The sequence below is a fragment of the Fundulus heteroclitus genome, chromosome 17, assembly GCF_011125445.2.
Source record: "Fundulus heteroclitus isolate FHET01 chromosome 17, MU-UCD_Fhet_4.1, whole genome shotgun sequence".
Classification (NCBI taxonomy): Eukaryota; Metazoa; Chordata; class Actinopteri; order Cyprinodontiformes; family Fundulidae; genus Fundulus; species Fundulus heteroclitus.
Window position 1 is genome coordinate 5,646,769 of NC_046377.1, and position 26,427 is coordinate 5,673,195.

The window sequence follows — 26,427 nt, forward strand, 5'->3', positions numbered from 1 at the left end:
CAAAGATCCTGGCAGGAGGGAGGGCTCACTTCGCTGTGACAAACGATGCACATTTTCTGTTGTGATCACGTTTCACCACATGAATCTGAAGTGCCCTGCAAAGCATTCACACTAGATCGTCACAGCTACTAAACTACTCGTTAAAAAATAAAAATAATAAAAAAAATAAAAAATACAAAATATGTTTTATTTTTTATAAAATAAAAAAATATATATTTTATTTTTTATAAAATAAAAAAAAAATATATATATATATAATAAAAATAATATATATATATATATAAAAATAAATAAATAAATATATATATCTATCTGATCTATATATCTCTCTAAATAAATATATATACACACATACACAGAGCTTAGTGTATTATGTAGCCATCCTGTGCAGGTTTGTAAGAGAACATTATCGGACAAACATCCTCATGAAAACCAAGGAACACTGGTCAGGTGAAACTTTTTATTTTTTTTTTTATTTAAAGAAGTATAGAATAGAATAAAAATACTTTTATTGTCCTACAATGGGGAAATTTGGGCATGACGGTAACTAAAAACACGTAGACAGAGTTGCACACTACATAGGTAATATGAATAACAAGCTAATTTAAAGTTAAGTTCTAATGGGAAAGAAAATGTACTTATCAGAAAGGGAAAATGGAGGATACAGTGGTGTGTTTTCATGGGATGATAGCTGGAAGGTACTGTATAGGCAGATAAATACTGGAAGAAAACAAAATCAGAAATCTTTGACCAGACTTGAAAATCCTCCTCGTCAAATTTATATAACTTTGAGTACATTGTATGTGAAAATGCCTATAAGAAAAGATCTACATTTTCTTTTTTAATGGTTCAGATGACTTATTCATCAATTTTCTATACCTGCTTATCCATGCCAACCCAGGACTTTCTTATTGCAGGGCAACAGTAATGCCATTTTACCTCTGTGCAGAGGTATATAAAAAGCAAAGTTGTTACAGTGCTTTTGCAGCCTGTATTCTGCCAGGGAGTTTATTTTCATTGTGTATAGGGTGGTAGACGGTTACGGAGAATGCTTGAAGAACCAGCTGGCCTAGGCCATCATTTGCGCAAGAATCATTTCTGGGTAGTCTCCAGGAAAGCTGCCTGTTTCTGGTCTTTTGAAATAGTTGAATAAGCAAGACAAATCAGATTCAAGCTTTCATTCTTGCTCTGCTTTTTTTGTCTAAGTGAGATTTATGAATCTAAAAGAATAGATTACATTCAATTACTGTAAAATCAGATAGTATCAAATATGATTACCACAGGTTTTTACAAATATTATAAAATAATGTTGCAGCTTTCGCAGGGTTTCACAGTGGCAGAAATGTAGGACATAGTGAGTGCTCCTGTTTTTCTACATATCAATCCTCTATCAAATTGAAATCACTTTGTTTTAGTCATATCAACCACACCAGGCATCACATCATATCGAATCATAATTGGTGTTAGCCCTTCTCTAAACTTTGACCAAGCTTTAGGAAGTATTCTCCAATTAACATGGCTATCTTGATTCTTGACTGCTGTTAATGTATGATTGAATACCTTTACTTTTGTATATATATATATATATATATATATATATATATATATCCATCCATCCATTTTCCGAACCGCTTTATCCCTCATGGGGTCGCGGGGGGTGCTGGTGCCTATCTCCTATATATATATATATATATATATATATATATATATATATATATATATATATATATATATATATTTATATATATATATATATATATATATATATATATATATATATATATATATATATATATATATAGGAGATAGGCACCAGCACCCCCCGCGACCCCATGAGGGATAAAGCGGTTTGGAAAATGGATGGATGGATATATATATATATATATATATATATATATATCATTTTTATCTCTTTTAATTGTTCATATATTAGTTTTTTTTTTTACAATTACATATTTACTTGCACTGATTGATATATGAACAAGCAGGAGCAGAAGGAAGATAGATCTTGTATTATCTTCTCCAAGAAAGGTAATAATAAATAAAAATAATAAAGATTAAATGCAAAATACAAAAACAAACCATATAATTTCAACCCCCTTTCCACACCCACCACCAAATGTCTTGTACGTGTAATAGTAATGCAGCTCCCCCATATTTCAAAAAGTACCACAATTTATTTTCTAATTGTATGTATTCACTTAAAATTTTGGTCTTAAACAACTTTTTAAATTGATAAACATTTGTACGGTACTTGTATTCATCATTCAAAGCATTTCACAGTTTAACTCCATACATTTATTGGACACTTTCATTTCAGTGTTGTCTGTGCGAACCTAGTACGGAATTTATCCTTTGGTTTAACAAGACTAAATTAATTTTGAACGTCATCTGGTAAGGTCCTTCGTTTAGCTTTCCGCATAATGATTGCAATTTTGATACTACATACTGCTGTATGTATTACCCCAGATTTCGGTGCAATAACTGAAGTAATGGAGAATCATTCTGCAATATAACATGCATAAATAGCTACAGTCAAACAAATCTTTTATTCTAAATAAAATACCAACACTTTTGTTAACTTTCCATTTTATGTAGTGTACATAGGCTTTGCAATTTAGTTTGTCATCCAAAGCAACACCTAGAAACTTAACTTCTTTAACTCGATCTATTATAATTCCATCAATGGATAGTTTCATGTTGATAGAATTATTTTTACTATTTACTATTTTACTGTTATTTACTATGTTCATTGCATTTATCATGAATATACTCTTTACTACTAAGAAGTTTTAAGGTTTAAATTATTCAGAAATCAAAGTGTATTTTATATGACTGATCTCACACTACTTTAGTTTATTGTTCATTAGTTTATTGTGTTAATCATATATTTGCTGGAATGTATAGACCAGTGGTTACTATTTTATATTACTGTGTATGTGTATTGATTTACTCTCTTTCTCTTATCGTTGCAGAAGGCCTGCAGAAAGCAGAGAAATTTGTTGTGACGATAATAAGTGTTTTTCTATGTGTGTCTGTAACTGTTATGAACTGTATTCAGCCATCTGGAGTGCTTAAGTATAACTGTACTGTGTGGACTGCTTGGTATTATAATCTGAAGGTCACAGAGTGTTTTGCCTATCCTTACCCCTTAGCTTGACAAATGTAACCAGGGCTTTCCTAAATAAAAGAGAGGAGGCGACGGAGTTGCCTCAGATCGAATTTGGAGATCTGTATTAAGCATCTCTGTTCGGTCTCCTTGCAAGATTATTTGAAAACGAACCTCATTGTTGTCTCTCCTTCTTGTGTTATTAATGAATGTTTTAGGTGTTTGAACCTGACACATGTCATCACTCTTTTTTTTTTTTAGGTTACCGAAAATGATATAGTTAGTTTTTGTCCCAATTGATTGATAACTTATTTTCAGCAAACCAATTTCTTACTTTTATCATTTCTTCTCCTATTATTTCCATTGTTTCCAGCAAGTTATTACCTGAATGATATATACTAGTGTCATCAGGAAACAATAGAGAATGTAACATTTTGGAGGACTCACAGATTTTATTGATAAACTAAATAAAGAGCAACGGTCCTAAAACAGACACTTGTGGAACTCCACATTTGACATTCCTACTATCAAAATTTATCCCATTGATGTGAACATACTGTTGATGATTTGAGATGTAACTTTGAAGCCCCTGTTGTGCCTTGCTCCTGATCCCATAAGGATGTAATTTTGATAATAACTCCCGATTCATGGTATCAAATGCTTTGCGTTAATCAATAAATACTCCCACGGTATATTCCTTTCTTTCGATTGCAGCTGTAATTAGTTTCTACCAATTCAATAAGTGCTTAACCCGACGATCTTTGTGATTTAAATCCATACTGTTTGCCAGTAATTAATTTATGCTTCTCCAAAAAAATACTACATTTTTGTGTGAACCATTTCTCTAAAATCTTAGAAAACTGAGAGAATAACGACACGGATCTGTAGTTATTAAATTTATGTTTGTCCCCATATTTGAAAAGAGGGATTACCTTAGCAACTTTCATTTGTTCAGGAAAAACAGCAGTTTGTAAAGACATATTATAGATGAGGGTCAAAGGGTTAACAATGCAGTCAATTAATTATTATCATATCGAGTCCATCCCAATCTGTGGATGTTTTACTCTTACATTTTGTTGTGGAGAAGACATCCTGTTCATTTATATCCTTAACAAATATTGACTGCATTATTCTACTTCCAATTTCTGAGGTTTATTTTTGTTATTTTTTGGTTAACTGGATTCACAGAGTTTGTGATATTTACTTTAATATTTGTAAAAACAAAACAAAAAAACCTGGTTAAATTCATTAGCAGTATTTGTGTTGTTATTATACACATCCTCATTCTCTGTAAAGTAATCTGGCAGTCGTTTATGCTTAGAGTTTGGTCTAATTGCTTTGTTCAACATATTCTATGTTGCTTTGATGTTACCATGATGTTCACTCAGTTTTCTAGTTTAATACTTCTCAACAGTTCTCATAATGGCCGTTAATTTATTTTTATATGTTTTATATTTTAACTCACTGTGGAGTGTTTGTTTCTTTATATAGTTTTCACACAGTTTGTTTTTGTTTTTGCATGCTTTCATTAATCCTATTGTAAACCAAGGTTTTTCTGATTTGGAAATTTTCTTAAATACCTTTAATGGGCAGCATTTATTTTAAAGTGATGAATAGGTGTTTAAAAAAAATGAATACTCTTCATTCACAACAGCCACATAAAGACCAGCCTAGTTTTCAAAGTTCACTTCTAAATTCGTCTATTATTTTCTCTGTTCTGATTCTGATATATGTTGGCTGATTTAAGCATTCATATTGTATAGGCCACACTTCCAAGAAAACCAGGTTTATTTAATCTCTAACAACATGCATGCTAATCAAACTGTTTGTAACTACTAAACTTTGCATCAACAATAAACAGTAATTTGCAGGTGACTTGATAAAGTCACATTGGTCCTGATGCTGATATGTATGGGTGGTCTCTGGATCGACGGTCAACTTGTTTTAGTAAACATGACGTAAAAACTTCCTGCCAGCGCTGGAGAGACGATCTGACTTTTGATTGGCTGACCAAACGGAAGCGTCGCTCCAGCCAATCGCCGTCGCGTTTACTCGCCGATGCGGTAGTACCAACATGGCAGCTTTCTGAGTTTTGGAGGAGGGGAGCTGGTCTAAATAGAGAGAAATTAAGCGTTTCTGAGACAAGGACAGCGTCGGGGAGCCTGAGCTCGGGACTTATTGGACCGCTGGCGGAAAATGTCGAGCGACGGGAACAAGAAACAGTTCTGGAAAAGAAACGCAGCCAAGGTTCCCGGCAGGTAAGTGACGTGTTCCCCCCCTTCTCTCTTCTCCAGGCTAGCTTAGCAGCGCTAGCTTCTCTCAGAGGAGCTTCCAACGCAGCTTTCGCTTTAAGAGGGCCTTGAGTTCGTGCACAAAGTGGAGCAGTTTTGACCGAACGGACGTGGCACCGCTCGGGTTACATTAGTGCATTTACGCCTTCCTGCTTAACGCTGTCAAAAGAGCTGCGATGCTAACAGGGGCTAGCACCTGTTAAATCTCCCCCAAGAATAGCTCCCACAGTTGCATCTGTTGCTGCAATCCCTGGTTGGTTTCTTAGGGAATGCATTGTTGTATTAGTTAAACGTGAACGGGGGGAGAGAAAGGTTTCGCGTAGTTTGGGGACAAGCGTTGTTGTCCTGTACGGATGGGTCCATTCATTTCCTTCTCTCTGCTCCACTTCCTCAGCATTCAGCATGTGTACGGCGCTCAGCATCCACCCTTCGACCCGCTTCTTCACGCCAAGTAAGTTCCGAGTGTTTCACCGGTGGGACGAATTTTTTTTTTTTTTTTTTTTTTTTTTTTTTTTTTTTTTTTTTTGGCACTTAACAAACTTTGGCATCTTTCCAACGCCAACTGTAAAAACAAAACACGCAACAAATATGGCTTCGTTGTCCCTCATCCTTTTTAGTAGGAGTAGGAGTGTACGGTGGACTTTTATATGCATTAAAGAGGGAGTCAAGCTGAATAGAAATGACAAAATAAGGGCTTTTATTTATATTTGCCCCCCCCCCCCTTTTTTTTTTAGATTGTGCTCACAATAAAGTTACAAAGCACTTAAGTTAATATTCTGATTTTGGATCTCTTTCCCTTTTGTATAAAGCCAAATTTGTATAACATGGATCTCAACAGTCCAATTAAGATTTCATATCAAGCAAAAATTGCATCCATGTTATGTTTAATAAATATATTACTTTGGTTTTGCTGTTTTTTTTGTGGTAAAATTATTCTTTACATGTCTTTATAAATCAGTACCTTTGTTAGTATGGAAAGGCAGGTTGGAAGCAGCGTCATTAGAAGGCTGCTTGTAGCAACTGTAAAATAATCTCACCTCTGAATCCCAGTTGGCATTCTCCATCAAAGGAAGCCACATTTGGAATAGCTTGGCCATTTAAATAAATGTGATAACAGAGCTCCATAGAAGTGGCTGGAAATGAATCAAGAATGCACCTTTATTTTATTTATTATTATTATTTTTTAAAGGAGCCAGATCCCTCTGGTGTGTGTGAATGCACTGCATTGCATTTCTATATTGTATATGGTACATGTAGGGCTGGGTGATACGGACCAGAAATAATATCTGTTATTTTTAGGCTGAAAGCAGATAGACGATATTTATCTCAATGTTTTGTTTTTATTTCCGTAAAAAAGGCGTCACTGAATCAAAGCTTTATCCCAAATGTCTCACAGAAACATTTTTTAAACAAACAAATGTAGATAAATGTGACAAACAGCTGAAAAATAACCTTCTGGAACAAACAAAAGTTTAATTCTAATGCAACATAGACCATCTTGATATTAACATCTCATCTTACATCTCTTAAAAAAAATAAAAAAAAATCCTGATATTTTTAAACTCTTGATATAGACACTCTTTGTGAAGAACATCAGCTTTACTTCATGCCCAGTATGTCTGAAATGTCCACATTCTGGCTTGATAGCGATGAGCTCTGTAGCTTCAACAAGCTGTAGTCCGTTCACTTAAAACAGCAGCAACACAAAAAAGTTAGATTGGGGGGGAAATGGCGATTGGAAGCACCAGACCCCTACATATTGGTTGATTCATTTTGTAATAGGCACTGAATTAGAATAGCTCATTTATTATCTGTAAACATATGCACGTTTCTACGGGTTTATTTTTCTTAAACATCTTCTGATGTTAAACCTATTTGCCCAGACTTTTGGGTCATGCATCACAGTCTAAACTGCTGCATTGAAAACAACACACACATCATGCTCTCAGGCTTTAGGTGACTTTGATATCTGGCTTCAGGTTAATAGAAGAATGTAGTAGCATATACATTTCATCTCCTTCCAGACATTTAGTCATTTTTCCCACCCAGTTTGTCCTGTAATAAATCCATCTAACCATGACTTTTTACCTGACTTGCTACATTCGCTACAATGCGTATGTTGTTGTTTTTAACTCTAAAAACGACATGTTTTAGGCAAAGCTTCGATTCTAATTTCTTGTTTCTGCCAGAATTTATTCAGATTCTGTTTAATATCCATTTTTCTATGTAGACTCAGTTATAGCAAGCACATTCACCACTGTTGGAATGATTAATTGGACCCAGGTCTCTACCATATTTCGCCAATTCATACAACTATTTGGTTCGTATGGGTTGCTAGTTTCTATGAACCAAATAACGTCTAATACCCATAAGCAAACTATTTCTTACCTATGTACCTAACCGTTGCATATCAGTTAATTTCTGTAGGTATTTTTTAGTAATTATGGAATTAGATGATCTTAAAAAGGCCTAAATCACATTTAAAATGTACTTTTTTGTACCCCCCCCCCCCTCAATAGATTACGTTGCAACCCATTTTCATTCATTATGGTTCGGATCCCCGTTTAAGGCATTCTACTTTTATGAAGTCCAGCATATCATGAACTCTGATAAAAATGATCTCTCTGTGACCTCCGGCTGTTAGATATTAAATCTCCAAGTTTCATAACACCATTTCCTCATAGTACAATATGAGCTGAATAAGTAAAATGACTTAAAAGTCATTGGTTTTAAAAGCAGACAAAGCGTTCCCTCTGTGGGTACAAACCACTTTAACTGCTTGACAAAATAGCTGAGGTTGCCTGTTAGTTGTCTGAAAAGGACAGTAGCCCCACCAAGTCAGGAATGTGGACGGGTGTGTTGTGCCAGTCAGTAGCAGACGTAAACAAGAAGTTAAATGACATGGGTTAGGATTGGCCAAGGCTTTAATCGATGTTAGGAATGTCATTTATCAGGTCTTGCAGGAGATTCCTGGTATCCTTTTTGTTTGACCTTGTTCTGGGGTCTCACTGGAACAGACTACAAGAAAATCTTGTTTCAAAGACTAAACACTTTGGGATGCAGAGCAACATCCGTGTTCAGTTAAAAAAAACATGACAGGAGCCATTTTATTTATTTATTTTTTATGACTGAAGTTGGTGTAACTGAGTTACAGACCTAGGTGATCCTTCCAGGTCCGGGTTTATGGTTTTATGGTCAACTGTTTGTTACATAAGAGTGGTAAAAATGACAACAGCGTAAATGGGGAGATTTTTTGTTTGATTGTAGGTGTGTTTTTTTTTTTTTTTTTTAAAAAGAAGCTTATTGTTCTATATACTGATCCATGTCATTTTCAGCTGAGGATTTGCTGATCTGAAGGTTTGATAACCTGCTAGCACTTTTGTACTAGCATCCTTGCAAACACATTGAGCGTGTTATAATGTCTACCAACCTGAATCGAAACATTTAAAAGCTGAAGAACTGCAGCTGGATACATTTCCTTCATCATTTTTACATTTTTTAAAAAATATTTTCCTTTTTTTTAATTTAAAAATATCTAATTTTGTTTGCGATTCCACGTACTTTAATCTGAATATTTTCTTATTCAAAATTATGTATTTTTCCATAAATCATGTCATTGTAGCAATCCATGGTTGTACATAGCAGAATTTACTTTTTCAAGCTCATTCTCACAAAATTCTAAGTACGTTTCTGTTCCTAACTCTCTGTATTATAACTGTAATAAAGAAATAAAATTAGGACTTATAAAAGAATGTACTCAAATATTAGAATGAAAGGTATTTCATATTTTTGTAAGAGTATGTAATTTACTGTCAGGGTTCTGGTTGGGATTTTTTTTTTTTTTTGCAGGGTTCTTAAATCGGGTCGAATGATAGCAACTTTTACAACACCCCCAAAATCCTGAGAAAAGAATGCAATAAAATGTTAATTCTGATGAAAAAAAACCCTAACCTACTGTTCAACTGTCTCTGCTCCCTAAAAATTATAGTAATACAATTTCATACCCTTTAAACATTTCAACAACATACCATCCTACAACCACAATGTGCTGGATTTCTACACTATGTAGTGAATTGTTGTAAATTCAAGGCAGAAAACACATGGTGATGATTATTATTATTTTTTTTTGTTTGTTTCCCAATGTGATTTTATGTAAGTGTGACATGCATTTGTGTTTTACTGAGAATAAAATAAGCGTAAGTAGACTATGTGCTGATTAGGAGACTTCAGAAGGGAATAGGTTGCACTGGATTTTATTTAGGGGGATCTGATAAAGGGGTATTAATACAAATGCGTTTAACATTTTTGGTGTTTGAATCAGATGTAATCACTGGCTTGTTTTCTTTATCTGTTAACCACCAGTGGTAGGATTGTCTTTAAGTAGGCATGGTTGTGGTGCTGCGGGTCCACATCACAGCTTGCCATAAGTGGGATGTGATTTCCATGACCGTCACTGTCTACACATGATTTACCTAACTGTACGACAGCAGGGGCATTTATCTTCGAATGTTCAGCTGCATCCTGAGTCCAGTACTTTGTTTTACACACTAACCAGTTATCTATCTTGTATTGTTAGTGAATCTTTTGTTTTCATCACAGCAATTCTGTAAGCGTAATGCCAAGCACAAATTGGGAATTGCTTTCCAGTTTTTTTTTCTTCACCCAGACTTTGGGGCTTCAATTGATGCATCCCAACCCACAAAAAAAATCCCAAACAATGAAAACAAGAAACCAATAAAGTGTTAATTCTGATTGACCGACAACCCCCCCCCCCACCCCCCCCAGCAATAATAACAAAGTAAAAGCAGCCAATTATTCAGTAATTAGAATTTTCTTTCTTCTTATTGATGTTTAATCATGTAGATTTCCACAGAGGGGTCGAATTTAATTTGTTCGTTTTTTTTTTTTTTGTCATTGTGTAGATCACGCTTTCTTTTTCTTCCAATCATGATGAAAGCAAGCTAATGTGGGCGCATCTCTCTTTATTCTTTATTATAGGAATTGTTGTCTTTGTAAGAAATCAGAGCGCTTTCTTCCTTCTTCCCCCACACTTTCCCCCACCTCCCACCCTCCTGTCACTCCATGCACGACGCAAAAGAAAGGTTCACTTTAATTAAATCTTTTCCAAAGATTGTTTTCATTTTACTGTCTTTTTTTTTTTTTTTTTTTTTGCAGTTACTGAACAAAGACTGTACTTGAGTAAAATGTTGAAGTTTTAATAGCTTACTGTTATCCAGTGCTACGTTTGCACTTTTCGTCTTAGTTTGTTGGGTTATATATAATTAATAACAAAGAATAAATATTCAATATAGTAGATCCATTTATTTTAGCCTGTTTTGTTTTGACAGCATAAAATGTGATTGCGATTGCTGTCATTGAACAAGTTTGGATAGTTCCTACTCCAGTTACCTTTTTTAATGGGTATGTAATGATATTTTAGAGCCAGAAAACCTAAAAATCATAAACATAAATAAATTGGTGGGCAACATTAGTGTTTTTTCTTCTCCACCAAGCCTCTGGATCATAGCTTTATAAAGGCTTCCATATATAGATGAGCGTGTGTTGTCTTGAACTGCAGAGCACAACTGCCTTTTTTTTTGTTGTAAATAAAAAAGGACATCTTCGTAGGAAAGACCTTCCTGATGGGAATATATTTGGTGCTGTGGCTGCTAATTGGCCAAACAGAAAATAATGGAGTGAGCAAAAGATCTTTTTTATTTTGGGAAAGTTGTTCATATCTTTGACAATAAATCAGTTGAACCTGTGCAGATGTGGAAAGTGAGACTTTCAGCTGCTTCCGTTCACTGTTGCTGTTTTCCAGCAGACACTGCTTGGCTCCCTGGCTTTTCCTTTGTCGGGTGAAAAGGGAGCCTAAGCACCTGTTCCCTTCAGAGTGACTCTGCTGGCAGAAGTCGGAGTTTATTTATCCAGCGCATCTCATGCGCGAAGCAACACAGTGTCCTTTGCTTCGAAAGACAAACACGTCAGGAAAAATTCAAATATAAAAGCGTAGTTTTGTTCCTTGCATAAGAAAGGTGATACAGTTTGCAAGATGCAAACAAACGCATGCGCAACACCCTAATGACATAAATTTCAAAACAAGACAATGAAACGTCTGCAGTCAGCATTTTACTTAGGAGTTTCCGATTAAAGTTGGCCTGAGCACAAATGCCTGTCACACTACGCAGATTTTGCTCTGTAAATGAATTCTTAAAACCACAGATCGTTTTCCTTTCACTTCTCAACATAAATTAACGGTAACTAGACTCCAAGCCTGAATGCAACCAGAAACATAAACTATGCTCCTAATAAGTGTGAACTCAACAGAGGTTGATTTACTTTTGTTTGTTTTTGGCCTTTGCGCTCTGGGTACTGCTTCCGCACTACAAATGAAGGAAGCGGCTCTTCAAAGCATCAGCAAACTATGCATGTGGCAATACTGTCATTTAAGGAACTGCAACCCAAAGCAGCTTCGCATCCATCTATGCAAGATGCTTTACATGCTCATGATTAAAAAAAAAAAAAGGAAAAACTTTAGTGGAAACGACTAAAAACCTTAGATTCAAAGTAGGGTTAGGGTTATACTTGTGGGCACTGTTGTTGGCTTTCCACAAATAAATAAATGTGATCAGCCAATATTAAAAACGTTGTCTCTGCATCTGAACTAGCGGCAAATACGGCTGTCCTGATGGATAAAGAGTCCCAGTAAAATGTTAAGGCAGTGTTCCATGATCTTCATCAGCGTTGTTGTCGTGTAGCTCTCACTTCATTGTCCAATGGCGTTCATGATGCTGCGCTCTCACTTATCTGTTTTTATTGGCTCATGGTTTGTTCCAACCAACAAAACACCGGCAGAAATAATCACAGACAGCAGATCAACAACGGCTACCAGGAGTTAAGCTTGATCAGGGAAGAAGATACTGATTGTTATTTATTTTATTTTTATCTTTTTTTTTTAAGTTTCAACTTGGTCCCAAGATGACAGCTAAACACCCATATATGTTACTGGAAAAAATATTCTGATCTGCAAGTTTCACAAGGACTGATTACATTTTTTTCAACTACATCTTAATGATAAGATTTAATTTATAGAACTTAATGCATTTGTGTAACAACAAATCAAGGCAGCAGGAATAAAGACACAGCTGCTGTGTTATTGTTGAATATTGAGATTACCGTATCTGTTGTAAGTAATCCACGTTTTTGTTTCCTTTAACATATTGCTCAGGTCTCAACTTCACTAAAACCTTTAGCTGGTGTTGGCATCAGGGGGCTGTGAAAGTTGATCCAGTTGGTAAAAAAAAAATACGATTTGCGCTCACACTGCTAATGTGCGACCCACCAAATGGTGCAGCCAGTCTTCGGCGGCTGCATTACTGCGAGGAAGATATACAGAGCAGCTCTGTGTCTTAGAAGTGATTTAACTGTTTGGTGGTTTGAAAGAAACTTTTCTGCCTGGACAGGCAACCGTGAACGCAGTTTAGTAGCGTTGCACAATTTAATGCGAATCAGGAACCAAACCATCAACGGGAAGTAAACATTTGATTTCCTTCTGGTTTTGGACTTATTTCACAGTCTATTCTAATTGTTTATTGTCCTCCTTGTCAAAACCTCTGCTGCTGAGTTACCGTGTTTCACTCTAAACATTTTACAGAAGTAGATTAGCTCCTAAAATATGTATTTCTGCTTTTTTTTTTTCTCTTACTGTCCACCCACCTTTCCCCAGTCCTTTCTTTTCCTCCTCCTATCATCTTCATGGTTGTTTTCTCCGTGTCCAACTTGTCTCGGCGTCGTCTCAGTAACAACCTGCCCCCCCCCCCCCCCGACCTTGTATCTCAGTTGATTTAATCCCGGCCTCTCCCACCCGTCCACTCTGTGTCTCTTGCAGTCTAATTAAAGCAGGCAACAAACCCCCTCCGGCCACGCCAGGCAAGCCCAAGAAAGCCACCACCTTTCAGGAGTTCGAGAGCATCACCAGTGACGCCTGGGATGTCGGCGACGATGACGACGAGCTGCTGGCCATGGCTGCACAGAACCTTAACATCGAGGTCGTCATGGAGACGGCAAATAAGGTAAAATGTTGGATGGAGCAGCTCGCTCTAAAACGCTACGGCGCCATGTCTTCTTTTTTTCGCCTAAGCCACAAACTTTGGTTTAGTTAAGTTTGACCAGGTGTGGGAGATATTAGCCACGTCAGACTATTTTAATGTTCATAAACCAATCATTCTGACCGTCAGGAAAAATCTCTCTGACGAATGGATTCTTGTTTTTCGTCGCAAATGAATTTGTTTCGCATTAAAAGGAGGACTCTTGCTGTATATTTCTAACATTAACATTTATTTTCAATGGACTCTAAACACTTCAGATTATTAAAAACGATCATTAGCCGCGTTTTTTTCATGTGCATTTTTCAAGCATCGCATTAGAAAAGGTGGATGGAAACGGCAAAATTCAAAAATGACTTCCTCAGCTTTGCAAAGAGGTTTTTCGTGCTCACTGGAGGCGTTTTTTGTTTTTTTCAAAATAGTTAAACGGGAGATTGAAACACATTTGTCGATGAAGTTCTGACGTAGCGAACATCTACCTCACACTACTGATCAGCTGTTCCCGCTGTCGCCGCGTTCCTGGATATCCCCATACAGGGTGCTTGCGCAAGTCTTGAAAGTCTTAATAAGTATGGAATTTTGAAACACTCTTTTCCAGACCTTGAAAAGTCTTGAATTTTGTGTGAAAGTCTTAATAAAGTATGGGAAAAAATGTATGGTAGAATTTTACAGTATGCTCAAAGGCATTATGAAATGAGAAATAGGAAGGTAGGCTATTAAAATATAATTTTACTAACTTGTCATATACTGTATTAGCCTAATGGAATCAAACACTTGTTTGATGTGAAATTCATGTACTTGTGATTTTCATGTTTTGAAACGTTTTCATCAGTAAAAGCATAATTTACTGTGAATAATGCATTTATTCATTGAATACTAGCCTATAAAAATTAACATTTCTAATAAACAGTTTGTACAATCTCAACCAATGAAGTAGGCAGTAGGCACACAAGTATACAAGTACATAAAGTTAAGGTCTTGGGAAAAAAAAAATATTAGTTTTAAAAAAGTCTGGAATTTTAATTTGGAAAAAGAGCAAGCACCCTGCCATAACGCAGATAGAGTAGCATTTCTTTCTCAACGTTTCCGGACTGCAAGCAACTTGGTCAGCACTAGTTGACATGACGGGACAATTACAACTTACCCGATAGGAACACATTCCTGGAAACCTCCATTCTTCTCAGATGTGTGGTCCATGCTAGTTTCCTGTTTTTTACAGCTATACATAACGTTAGCTGCTGACGCCATGCATAGCCTGGTTAATTCACTCCAAACCAGCTGGTGGAAACGAAAAAGTTCCATCATTGTTATTTATTAACAGGCACAAAGAATAACCCTTTTTTTTTAAAGCAAAACAGCTGATAAAGTCATATTCTCCACATATGCCTCCTGCACAGGTGAGAGGTTAATTTTGTCTCAATCTAAACTCCAGAGAGGATTTTGAAAGGAGCTGGAAAAAAGCTGCTCTTGTAGATAAAAAATCCAATCCAAGGAAGTCTGGGGTCACGACACAGGACACGATGGCGCTGTTAAAGATGGCGCAGGTTCACCTTTGAGATAGCTGGAGGCCTAAAATAAAATTCTACTGTTAAAATATCGCCAAAACCTCAAGTCTTTCCATAGTTCTTTAATTGTTCCAGCCTTTTTCTGCGAACCACCAAGGCTCATCAGTATTGCTCGTCGGTTTTCGCTTTTCTCCGCAGGTAATAGAGAATCACAGCAAGCAGCAGGAGAGACAGAGGCAGGATGACCCGACAGAGTCGGGTCAGAGAGAGGAAGATGCACAGGAGGAGGTGGTGGCAGAAGAGGTGGAGGAGGAAGAGGAAGACGAGTATCTCAGAGTGGAGGAAGTAGACGCAATCAGCCCAGATGCATCGTTTGCCTCTCAGAGCAGCCCTTATACTGATAGCCGTCTGGTGAAATCCCACAGCGAGGCTCCGATTGGGTCACCCAAAGGTGAGTGAACAACAGAGTCTAGCTCCAAGAGAGAGTTTTGGCCCACCTGCAAAAGAAAAAGACAAATGCAGTCACGTAACGTTCAATGTGGTCATCGGAAACGTAGTTTTTGCACTGCGTTCAAATGTCGCCCTGTTGGTCTGATCTGTAGGTCCTGAAGGTAAACTTCCAGACGTCTTCAGTTTGTTTGCAAATCCAGGTTATGCCAAGTTCTGTCCTTACAGGAGACGGTCTCTGCTGGAGACCCTTCCAAACAAACTTAGTTAATCAGTGTTTTTTCTAATTCCACAATCACTTGGGTTTAGGGCGGAAGCTATTGATTTATTTTAAGAATCAATAAGTCGGTCGATTATTTCTTTGATTAATCGATGAATAGGATAAAAAAAATCTTTTTGAACTTTCACCCCTTTTTCCCCCAAATAAAACATTTGGACTGACGGTGCAGATAAGTGCACAGCACTGCAAAAACTGAACTAAAAACAAGTAAAATGTTCTTAAAACGTGTGTATTTGTCCTTGATTTGAGCTGGTAAATAAGATTATCTGCCAATAGAATAAGATTTTTGCACTTAAAATAGGAACAATTCATCTCCATAGCCTTATTTCAAGTGCTGTATATCAAATTATCTTATTTTAGGGGTCAAAATACTCATTCCATTGGCAGATAATCTTATTTACCTGCTCAAATCTAGGACAAAAACAGCAATTTTAAGAACATTTTACTTATTTTTAGATCCGTTTTTGCAGTGAGAAAACAGGCTGCTACTTAGGTTTGCTGTTACAATATTAAATAATTTAACTTCAAATAAAGGACTTTACTTTGATTAGATTGTAAGTCAATCGTTTAATAGTCAGTGTTGTCTATATGAACAGCGATTTAAAAAAATAAAAATAAATAAAAAATAATAAAAAAAATAATAAATAAAAACAAACTGAAGCTGTAAAACTGAGGTGTCAAATGTTCCACCTCTTTTTGTGCCGGGGAACCTAGGGAATAAATTTGGACATACCGATGGAAGCCAGAAGAAAAACACCCCTGCTGACAATCAAATAGACCCCCAGCCCATTTTATAGACTGTTTCAGCACAAGCTGCACTTTATGAAGAAGCTACATGATACATTTCTTTGTGCACATTTTTCTTCCAAGGACGTTTACATTTCTTATTAGTGCTTTTAATTTTTCCTTGAAGAGTCAAAAACGGTGATTTCTATTTAATCCTTTGTTTGTCTTCTGAGACTTTTACATTTTTCAGGGCGTCCTTTAAGAAGCTCATGTCTCATTTTTCTCTAAGTGTTTTTAATTCGGGTCTGCTTCTTTATTCTGAGTGCCTCGCCAACATTTCATGGTTACATAAGACTCTTTATTCCTGAAAAGCTAGGAGCCCTACTCCTCTCTCCCATACAGTTTTGATTGAGACGGCTGGTTCACGGCGATCCGCAGTCCGATCAGCATCCGTCTTGTTCCCATTAACTCGTAAACTGCGCCTGCATGTGGAGGATGGGGGCCGCAGCGCTGTGCAGCACAGAACTTTGAGGGATGATCATAAGTTCCTCCCGTTCTTTCATCAGCAACAGCAGGAGTTGCTGATGAATCATGGAAAGCAACAACGCCTCAACCATCTCAGAACCTGGCGCGGGTCCATTCTCTGTGCTCTGAACAGACAGAACCAACACACCTCCACGTTTGTTGTTGTTTTTACACATGGGGAAGAAGTACAAAACTTCTGTTTGTTGTTTTGTTGTTCTGCTAATGTCAGAGTTTCTGCTTTGAAAAAAGCTTGGTGCAAGTAAACGCACGTCATGATCGGATTATATGAATATGAATTGGAATACTTTCTTTCCTTTTTAATTCGAACACATTTCAATCCAATCAGGGAATTTTGCCCATGTAAACATAGCTGCTGTCATTAACCAGCTAACGAGCTAACACCAGCGTCAGGCTAGTTACTTTCTGTGTCGTCATTTGTTGAATTGTCCTACTTTAATTCCTTTGAAAATACCGCCTCCACTCTTTCCCCGCCTCACTCCATCCCTTTGCTCTGCAGTCAGAATGACGCTGATCCAGCATTCCGATCCAGTCATTTATTTATTTTTTTATTAATATCATACGCAGGAATACAGTTACACCGTTCTAGCGACTTCAGTTCCATGTTCGCAACGCTGGTTACGTCGTCACGTACAGCAGCCAGTGATGAGCAACATGGAGGATGTGCTGGACCGAGCCACTATTTGGAAACATTTCAAACTTGATACACCAACAAGTCCGACTGCAACATGCAATATCTGCAATGCTAGATAGGTGACAATAAAGTTGGTCAATTCAATACCATAAACATGGCAAGGTACATGCTTCATTCAGTCAACAGTGGTATCGGCCGATATGCTCAGCCCAGGTATCGGTATTGGGTTGGATCATAAAAAAACGCATCGATGCATCTCTATCTACAGGTGAAGGAAACGGCGCATTAATCGCACGACACAACAAATCGATCGTTGCCACCGCTTTTAATTATCGATTTTTATCAATTCGTTGTTGCAGCACTCCTCGGGTTTTCATGTACTGCAGTTCCTTGGAGCTCTAGAGACTCTAACCTCGGGATAAAAGTACTGGGTCGTCCACGTTGGGGAAGATGGATGTCAGCCTTAAATATTTTCCTAGTGGCAAAATAATTTTTTACTTTAAAAAGATGAACTTGTTGGGTGATGGCTTTATAAACCTTCAAAGGTTGATGTGGACTTTGCTTAGACAACAGTGAAGCTTCAGGTAACTCCAACAATAGCAGCAGCATTGAGACCTTCTCTTATACGAAATTGACTCAAATGGAGAATTTAGATGTCTGTCATGTTATTACCTTACGTTTTGATAACGTGATTAATTAGGTATACATTTAAGAGTTAGTCATTTGGGTCTTAAAACTATTTACTCAATATATTTTAGACCTGTTTTTGATAAGGATGGATGGTAAACATGCATGAAAAGATTTGTTAAACTTAGACAAGATTGAACTGTTACACGATACAGATTCACACATATTAGGAAAGGTTCCTATTACGGTTACGTGTGCGCTTGTCCAGATATAATTGAACTGGATTTCATGTAATGAATCCTGTGCCTAAGGCAAACGGGGAACCAAACCCTTTCACGGTTACAGCGTGCAGAAACATAATGAATCAGTTCGATGAAAGGGGAAAAGGAAAAAAAAAAAAGTCAGATACTATTGATTCAACAGCATTTTAAGAAAATATTTACACTTCACAAGCAGGAGAAGGGAGGCAGCACACCAGGTATAATAACCCATCTTTCTATTTCTTTCTGTAATTTGACTTGCATGTCAAAATGACCTCCCATAGTAATCGCTGTATGTGGGAACACATTTCTTAAATTAATGTAGTGCTGACTCCATCCTCCTACCTCATGCCATGTTTGTTTTAAAGAAGGGTAAAACGCCAGCGTGCGGCGGCAGAGGAGAATGTCCGCCACTTGCCATTTGCCTGTCTTGTCTGGGCGTCTGCTGTTCAAACCGTTCCTGTGCTTAGATACAGATCGCACAAGCAGCCCTTTTCGCCTTCCGGCAGTTTCTCCTCCCTCCTCAGAGACGACAGCACAGAGGGCCGCATAAACACCAGTGTTGTTTTCTTCTCATCGCGTCTTATTCCAGACGTTCCACTTTTTATCTGCATGGAGAGCGCTGCGGCCTCCTTTGACCCGCTGACAAAAGTACACCCATCCTTACCGTAATCTGTGTGCAGAAGATTGTTTTCCTTCCTCTCTTAATGGAGATAATTAATATAGTGCACTGTGACAACATGTAAGCATTAATTATACTCTTTATCTCTGTGTTTCATTGAATTGAAATTTTAAGAGACTGTAAAAAGTGGCTTATTGTTAAATGGGCTCACTAAGTTACAGAGCAACTGCTTGCTGCTTTAATGATCTTTTCTTTTTTTTTAATTTGGTAAGTGCAAATAAAGCACTTGAGAACAGATTTGTAGCCTTTTATTTGTCCCTGTAAAAGGCAAATAAGATATTAAAACCGGCAACCTGCCAGTTCTCCTAATTGCCATGATGTGTTTGTGTAGCTCTGCCTGAGGTAGACGTGTTGTGATTTGGTGCCAGCCGTTGGCAGGATGCCCGTCTGAACTCCAGCGAGCGTTCATCCCGACACATGGAAGATCGCTTCGAAAGTTGAAGTCCAGAAAGATTTAACTTGGTGTTGGTGTGTCTCTTTGTGTGGATTTTATCACCTGTTTGAACACGAGGCGCCTAGTAGTCAGAATCGATGCTTTACTTAATGATCAAAGCTGAAATACGAAGCGTCACAGCTGCTGATCTACTAGAGGCTTCATGCAGAAACTAAATGCGGCACAAGCTTGGATAGCTGGCTACTTCTGAAACTAAACTGTAAATTTCCAATACACAGCAAACTGGTATACCAACCTCTTAAACCTTCTCACATTTATGTCATGTTACTTTTAAACTGATATTTTTTTTATTGAAGTAGATCAGCACATAGTAACACTTAAATATGAAGTGGAAGCAAAATGATGGTGCCATTAAGTCTCCCTTTGCCCTGATGCTCTTTAAAATAATCAAATAAATCAGTGTTTCTGGTTCAGTAGTTGGGTGTTCATGGTGATGTGCAGGAGGCATTTTATCAAACGTATCAGACTAAAGGATGTCTGAGTGCTAATGCATGCAGCACTTTCCAGGTTTTAATTTGTAAAAAAATCCTTTTTCTTTCCACTTCAAAATGGTTTACTAATTTGTATTGGTCTAGGAAATAAAAAAACAAATAAAAGGAAATGAAAGTTCTGGTTGTAAACTGTTTAAACATGGTTTTGTTTTTTTAAGCTCAAAGAAAAATCTATAAAGTGTTGCTTGCGTTTGTATCCAATCTAAAGATTGCAATTCTTCTGATTAGCAAAACACCAAAAACTCCGATTGGATGAAGAACATCTCTTGACATCAATTGTTTGGTTTGGGTTTAGACTTGGACGGTGTCATTCAAGCTCATGAATATGCTTTGATCTAAACACCAGGTCTGCAACTTTTCCAACCATCAGAATTATTTTGTTTCTTAGTTCTGCTAGGTCAATTTTTCTCGGGCCGCAAAAGCTACATGACGCTAAGAGGAAAAAAATGCTGTACTGGTTTTGATTAATAGCGCCTCTAGAAAATGGGTTTGTTTCAAGGTTAAATTTAAAGAAGCAATAAGTAAGAAATTTACTGCAAAATCAACCTAAAGTCACTCAGGAAGGAGGTAACATTGCCTTTAAACAATCGGTCCTCTCCGTCAACAATGCCTTAGTGACGTTTTTCTCCTTTCAAACCTAGAGGTACGATGTGGAACTACTTCGGTTCGGAGTGTACCCCATGTTTACTTCCTGGTTCCTGAGCCAATCATAGAGAGTTCCCAGGGTTCCCCAAAACCGAGCGCATCATTTTGGTATGTTATCTTGGCAAAAGAGCAGCAGTCTGCAAACATGGAAGCCAGTAAGAGAAGCGGAGCAGAAATAGAACAGAATACAACATCATAAACCTGTCCTGTGGAAGTAAAAACTCAGTGGAGATTCACAGCAGCAACGGACCGTTGAGGAACGGCTGTTCTCCGTGAAGGTTTTGTGTATGTGTTATTGTGATATGCAACACTAGGTGTCAGTATTACTTATTGCTCATTTAAGAACCACACTTATATCAATTATTTCAGGTATTGTAAAAAAAAAAAAAACATTCAATTTTAAACAGTAGATGTATGTATTTTCTTGAACAATAGAAAATGAACAAAGCAAGTAGGTTTATAACTAAAGACAAAAGAAATAAACAGAACATTTCCTGCACCGTTATGATTGTGTTGACTTGGTAAAAAAAAAAAGGTGATATTGATTTTGGATTCTGTTTTGCATTTATAAACACAGCTAAGGCTTCTTTTTTATAGGGTTTTGGCCAATATTTAGTGTCTTTAGAGTGACTCTTAAAGGGCCAAATGTGGCTCTGGAGACTGAGTGGGCAGACTCCTGATCTAAGCCACTCCCTTGTAGCTCTTAAAGTAGGTTTTAAGGTGTTTGTTCTGCTGGTTGGCGAACCTTGGCCTCAGCCCTCAAGTCTTTTGCAGCTTCTAACAGGTTTTATCCTCTATTTAGCTCCATTCATCTCCACACGAGCATAGAAAAGCTGCCCTTTCCCTGCTGAATAAAACCATTCAGGGTGATGTGCAGTGTTCTTTCACACACTACTCTGCAGGTTGCCCAAAAATGTTAGATTTCACTTGCAGCTGACCGTAGTACATTCTTCCACATGTTTTCTGCTCCCCCTATATGGCTTATGGCAAACTGCAAATGGAAGCTTTTATGGCTTTATTTTCCCAGTAGCTTTCTTCTTGGTACATTCCTTTAAAGCACAATTTTTTGGATTGTATGTGCATTTGGTGGATGCCGCCTCTTGAGCTGTAGATCTTTGCAGCTCCTCCAGAGTCAGCATAGGCCTCTTGGCTACGTTTCTGATTAAAGCTCTCCTTGCTTAGGTTGTTTGTTTAGGTGGACAGCTATTTCTGGACTGACTGCTGTTGTACCATAGACTAGCCATTTTCAACAGCTTTCTTCCACACTGCAAAAAGGGAATTAAAAGTAAGTGACATTTTCTTGAAATCAGTGTATTTTTCCTTGATTAGAGCAGATAAATAAGACTATTTGCCAATGGAGTAAGATTTTTGCACTTAAAATAGAAACAATTCATCTCCATCCTATTTCAAGTGCAGGATATCTAATTATCTTATTTTAGGGGTAAAAATACTCATTCCATTGGCAAATAGTCTTATTTGTCTCCTCAAATAAAGGAAAAATACACTAATTTCAAGAAACTTTTACTTACTTTTAGTTCCCTTTTTGCAGTGCAGACGGTTCTGCTACGTTCTTTGGTTTTCATGATACCATTTGCTCACTAATATTTTCTAAGCAAACTAATAAATGCGCACCACGGTATTCAGATCTTTAATTGTGAAAATAAATACATCTTTTAAACTGTCTTATTTTCATCCTGCTCCACAATTGGGCACCGATTGGTGTTGGGATGTCACATAAAATCCCAGGAAAACACGTTTAAGTTTGGGGCTGTAATGGTACAACATGTGAACAACTTCGAAGTGTGTGAATACTTTTTTTTTTTTCAAGTGACTGAGCTGCGGACTGCGGCGTGGTTGCGCTAAAAAACGCGTCCGCCTTGTGTGAAATGGCTGCGCGTTTATGTAACCTGTCTCTTTCTCCCGTTTCCATCCTTCAACCAGATGCAGCGGGCGAGCACGCCGGCCTCCACAGACAGAGGTCTCTGCCCCACCGGCCGCCCATCATCCCATTAGTGGCTCGCATGGCTGACCAGAACACATCTGGCACCCCAGCCATGACCGAGAGGGAAGCGTCCCGCCTGGATAAGTTCAAACAGTTGCTGGCGGGGCCCAACACAGATCTGGGTAAGCGATACTCGGGCCAGCAGCCTCCACTTATCTGGCAGAGGCTGCGTCGCCAGGCTTCTGGTCACCGCAGCCAGTCGGACTCTCTCTGTATTCCTCTCTAATTGTCCAGTTTTTATCATTTTCTTTACCTTTTAAACCTCTCTCACTTCTTCATTTCTTTGCACTCCTTTGCTTCTTTCTCACTGTCTGCCAGCTGTGCTGAGCTGTTAACGATGTAGTGTGGGTTGGGTTGGGGTGGGGGGTGGGGGTGTCATCCAGCCATCTGGACATGCAGATTAGAAACACCAGCAACAACAAAAGCAAATGACAGGCCTTTGTTCTAACCAAACGACAGGCCTTTATTGTTTATCTAGCCCCAGAGACTTGCCTACCCCAGTGGTCCGGAAACTCCTCCGGACCTTTATCTTTTTACAGTTTACTTTGCGTCCTTTGAAACAAACTTTGGGTAACTAGCACAATAACTTGTTGCAGGGGTTCTACGTTAATGAACTAGAGCAGTGTAGTTATTCTGATTCAAGTGTAAAAATCAAAATAATAGGCTGATTTGTTGAAAAGATTATGATTGAGATATGGAGCAGCAAGAGCCTTGAATGGTGTTGTGTTATTTTGAGTTTCTGTAGAGTTGTGGTTGGAAGAGGTTTTCTAGGCTGTAGGAAGTAAAGATTCACTGGTTAGAAAGTTGGGGCCAATTTTTCAGTTTTTGTGAAGCTCTGACCTTACAGAGCCTCTATAAAACTCTATGAAACATAGTTTTACTATTATTGTTAAAGACAACATGATTAGAATTTGAATTAGAGACTGTCTTCAGCATCTCATGTTTGTGAATAGTAGTAGGTTAATGCTGACACAGCATTTCCTGTGTTTATGTGAAGTATGTAGACCCTTAAAGTTCTACATTTTTTTGTAGAACCTTAAAGTTCTACTTTTTTTTTTCTACATTTTATCCCTACTTGCTTTTATTCCTATATTTTAGTCATGTAAAGCACTTTGCATTGTCTCTGTACTTAATTGCGCTATATAAATAAATTTGCATTGCCTTGCCTTGCCTTAAAGTAGCTCTGAGATTTCTAAAAGGCTGCCAACATAACCAAATCCATGTTCTGTGACAGACAGAGGTAGAAAGATCCAAAGGATCAACACAGCCACTTTGCTGTGTTTAGTCCTTCCTGTTACTTGCCAAAAGTCTTGCTCTCACCTCCTTGAAGTAGTTTTAATATCTTAAACCTTGTGTTTTTAAAAAAAATAAAAAACAGTTACATTTTTAGATGTTATCTGAATTATGCATCCAAATAAATGTTCCTAACCTCCATCTTCAAAGGCTTCATTTTTGCACATTTAAATCCCCCGTTGGTTTATTGCAGCGCCCGATATACAAAAGGTGCACCACTTAGGAGAAAATGTTAAATCTCAGCGTAAAAAGCTCAGCAATGCTAGATATACAGGAGGTTTAGGCCAGATATTAAAATTCACTCTCCGTTTATCTGAAAGAATCTTAAAAAAACTTTTTTTTTTTTTTCCAATTCACATTTTATCCAGTTTCTGCTGTCAGTGTGAAGCCAGCATGTGCTTGGCTGTCTTAATGGGCATATGATGCATTTGTTCTGTCCTAAAATACGACTGTTGTGAATCAGCGTGATAAGCAGATTTAAAGAACACAGAGTATCCGCACACCAGGATTGGTCAATTTAACACAATCTGTCTCAATCCGCAAGTGCTTTGTTAAAAACTGATTCAGTGATGAATTGTCAGAATCGAAATGTAAGCGCAGCTTAGCACCCAAAAAGGTGCAAAGAGCACGTTTTCACATTTTCTCGGCAGGCATTTTGGATTTAATTACTTGATAATTAGCTTTTCTGGAAGGCTTTCTTTATGAAATATTCATAAAGTCGCCTGATTTTTTTTTTTTTTTTTTTTTGATGACCCAAAGAAACTTGATACCAGAATATTAGAAAACCTTCCCACCCCCCAAACTAAACACATAATCAGCTGAGAGAAATAGAAGGATCAGACAATCGGACGACTGAAGGGACGGACAAAGGAATGTTTGGTCATTCCTTTTTTTCGTCCATCTGTTTGCTCTGTTCTGTTTTCATCTCATCATTCTATCTGAGTACCCCCCCCTCTCTCCTTTACACTAGCAGTTTTTAAAGATTATATATTTAAAGCCTGACTTTAGAAATATCTGCAGTAAATTTATGGGAACTTTGGATTAATTTGTTTGTTTAACTGTAAAAAAAAAAAAGTTCCTTGAGAACTTTTAATCTGAGAAGATGAAGGAAAAATATGGAATTGTGACATGACAATGATGCAGGAACTTAGAGAGTGGGATATTAGCAAGAGAAACAGTTGTGTCCACTACACTGATGTCGCTGAGATGTTTCTGTTTACACCATTATCACTCTATTGCTCCTTCCTCCACTCTACTTCACAACTAGTGAGTGAACTTTGGTCGTATGCTAAGGGAAAGTGTTACTGTTGACTTAGGTCAAGCCCGCAAGCCACTGATCATTGTGTTTGGGCTTCAAGTGCCCACAGAAAGTAAATGTACATTAAATGGAAAAAAATAAGCATTCACTAGAGATTGATCGCTTTCATCTGCCATGATTATTTCAATCAAGCATTTTAGCTCCCTTCTGTGGAAGGAAATGCTGTTCAGGTTAAATCTTACAAAGCAGGAGCTGCAATAACACTTCCTTCCACCTGAGAGAAGCTTTATAATGGGTTTCCAAACTATTTTCATGGGGATGTTCCTTTATGTTCCAGACTGACATTTCTGTATTAGCTACCTTTTAGCAATTTAGAGTATAAACTGAGCATTTCACTATTAATTATCGTCAGACGGACAAATGACTGAGTGGACGGACACACTGACCAAGGGATGGATTACTGGATGGATGGGCAGATGGATGGATGGATGTTTAGATGGGCCAATTTATTGATAGATGGAGGGGGGGGGTGAATGAATGGGTCGACTGTTGGATGAAAGGACGGACAGGTGAATGTGCGGTTGGACGCAGCGAGCAATAATTGGATGGAGGATGGATGAGTGAATGAAAGAATAAACTGATGATGGATAAATGGATGGAACAACAGATTCATGGATGGACGGACAGAGGAATGAATTTATGGATGAAGGTATAGCGTGGGGCAGAAATCTGCAAATGCAAAGGTTTCTCCCTACTTCTCCACAACTAGAAAAGACTCAAATCAGGTTCCTTACTCGTCCAGAGATTTAATGCAAGATCACAAATAAATCGATGGGTGTATAGTTTAAATAAACATGCTATTATTTTGTCCGCTGCACTACTTTGCTCTCTGCTCTTGTTCCTTTCACATGCAGATTTTAAGTGCACGACGAGTCGGTGTCAAAGTTCAGAACCTAAAATAAAATAAAAAATTGATTCTAGATTGGACGATGCACCTCGGCGCCCCCCGCTTCCTCGCGTGAGAACCTCCTGAGCAAAGCAAAAAAAGGCTTCGCTAATCCTCAGCGTTAGTCAA

The 26,427-nt window shown here is 37.7% G+C and overlaps 1 protein-coding gene across 1 annotated transcript in view; it reads left to right on the plus strand.

The window, feature by feature from the left end:
* Window positions 1-5,142: 5,142 nt before the first annotated feature.
* The window catches only part of tbc1d22a (TBC1 domain family, member 22a), a gene marked incomplete in the record, with an annotated part of 156,978 nt that continues 135,693 nt past the window's right edge, over window positions 5,143-26,427 (plus strand). Inside the window, 5 exon segments of the mRNA XM_036148865.1 lie at window positions 5,143-5,367; window positions 5,795-5,851; window positions 13,289-13,472; window positions 15,209-15,461; window positions 22,741-22,923. Of these exon segments, the coding sequence (XP_036004758.1) occupies window positions 5,306-5,367; window positions 5,795-5,851; window positions 13,289-13,472; window positions 15,209-15,461; window positions 22,741-22,923 (739 nt within the window).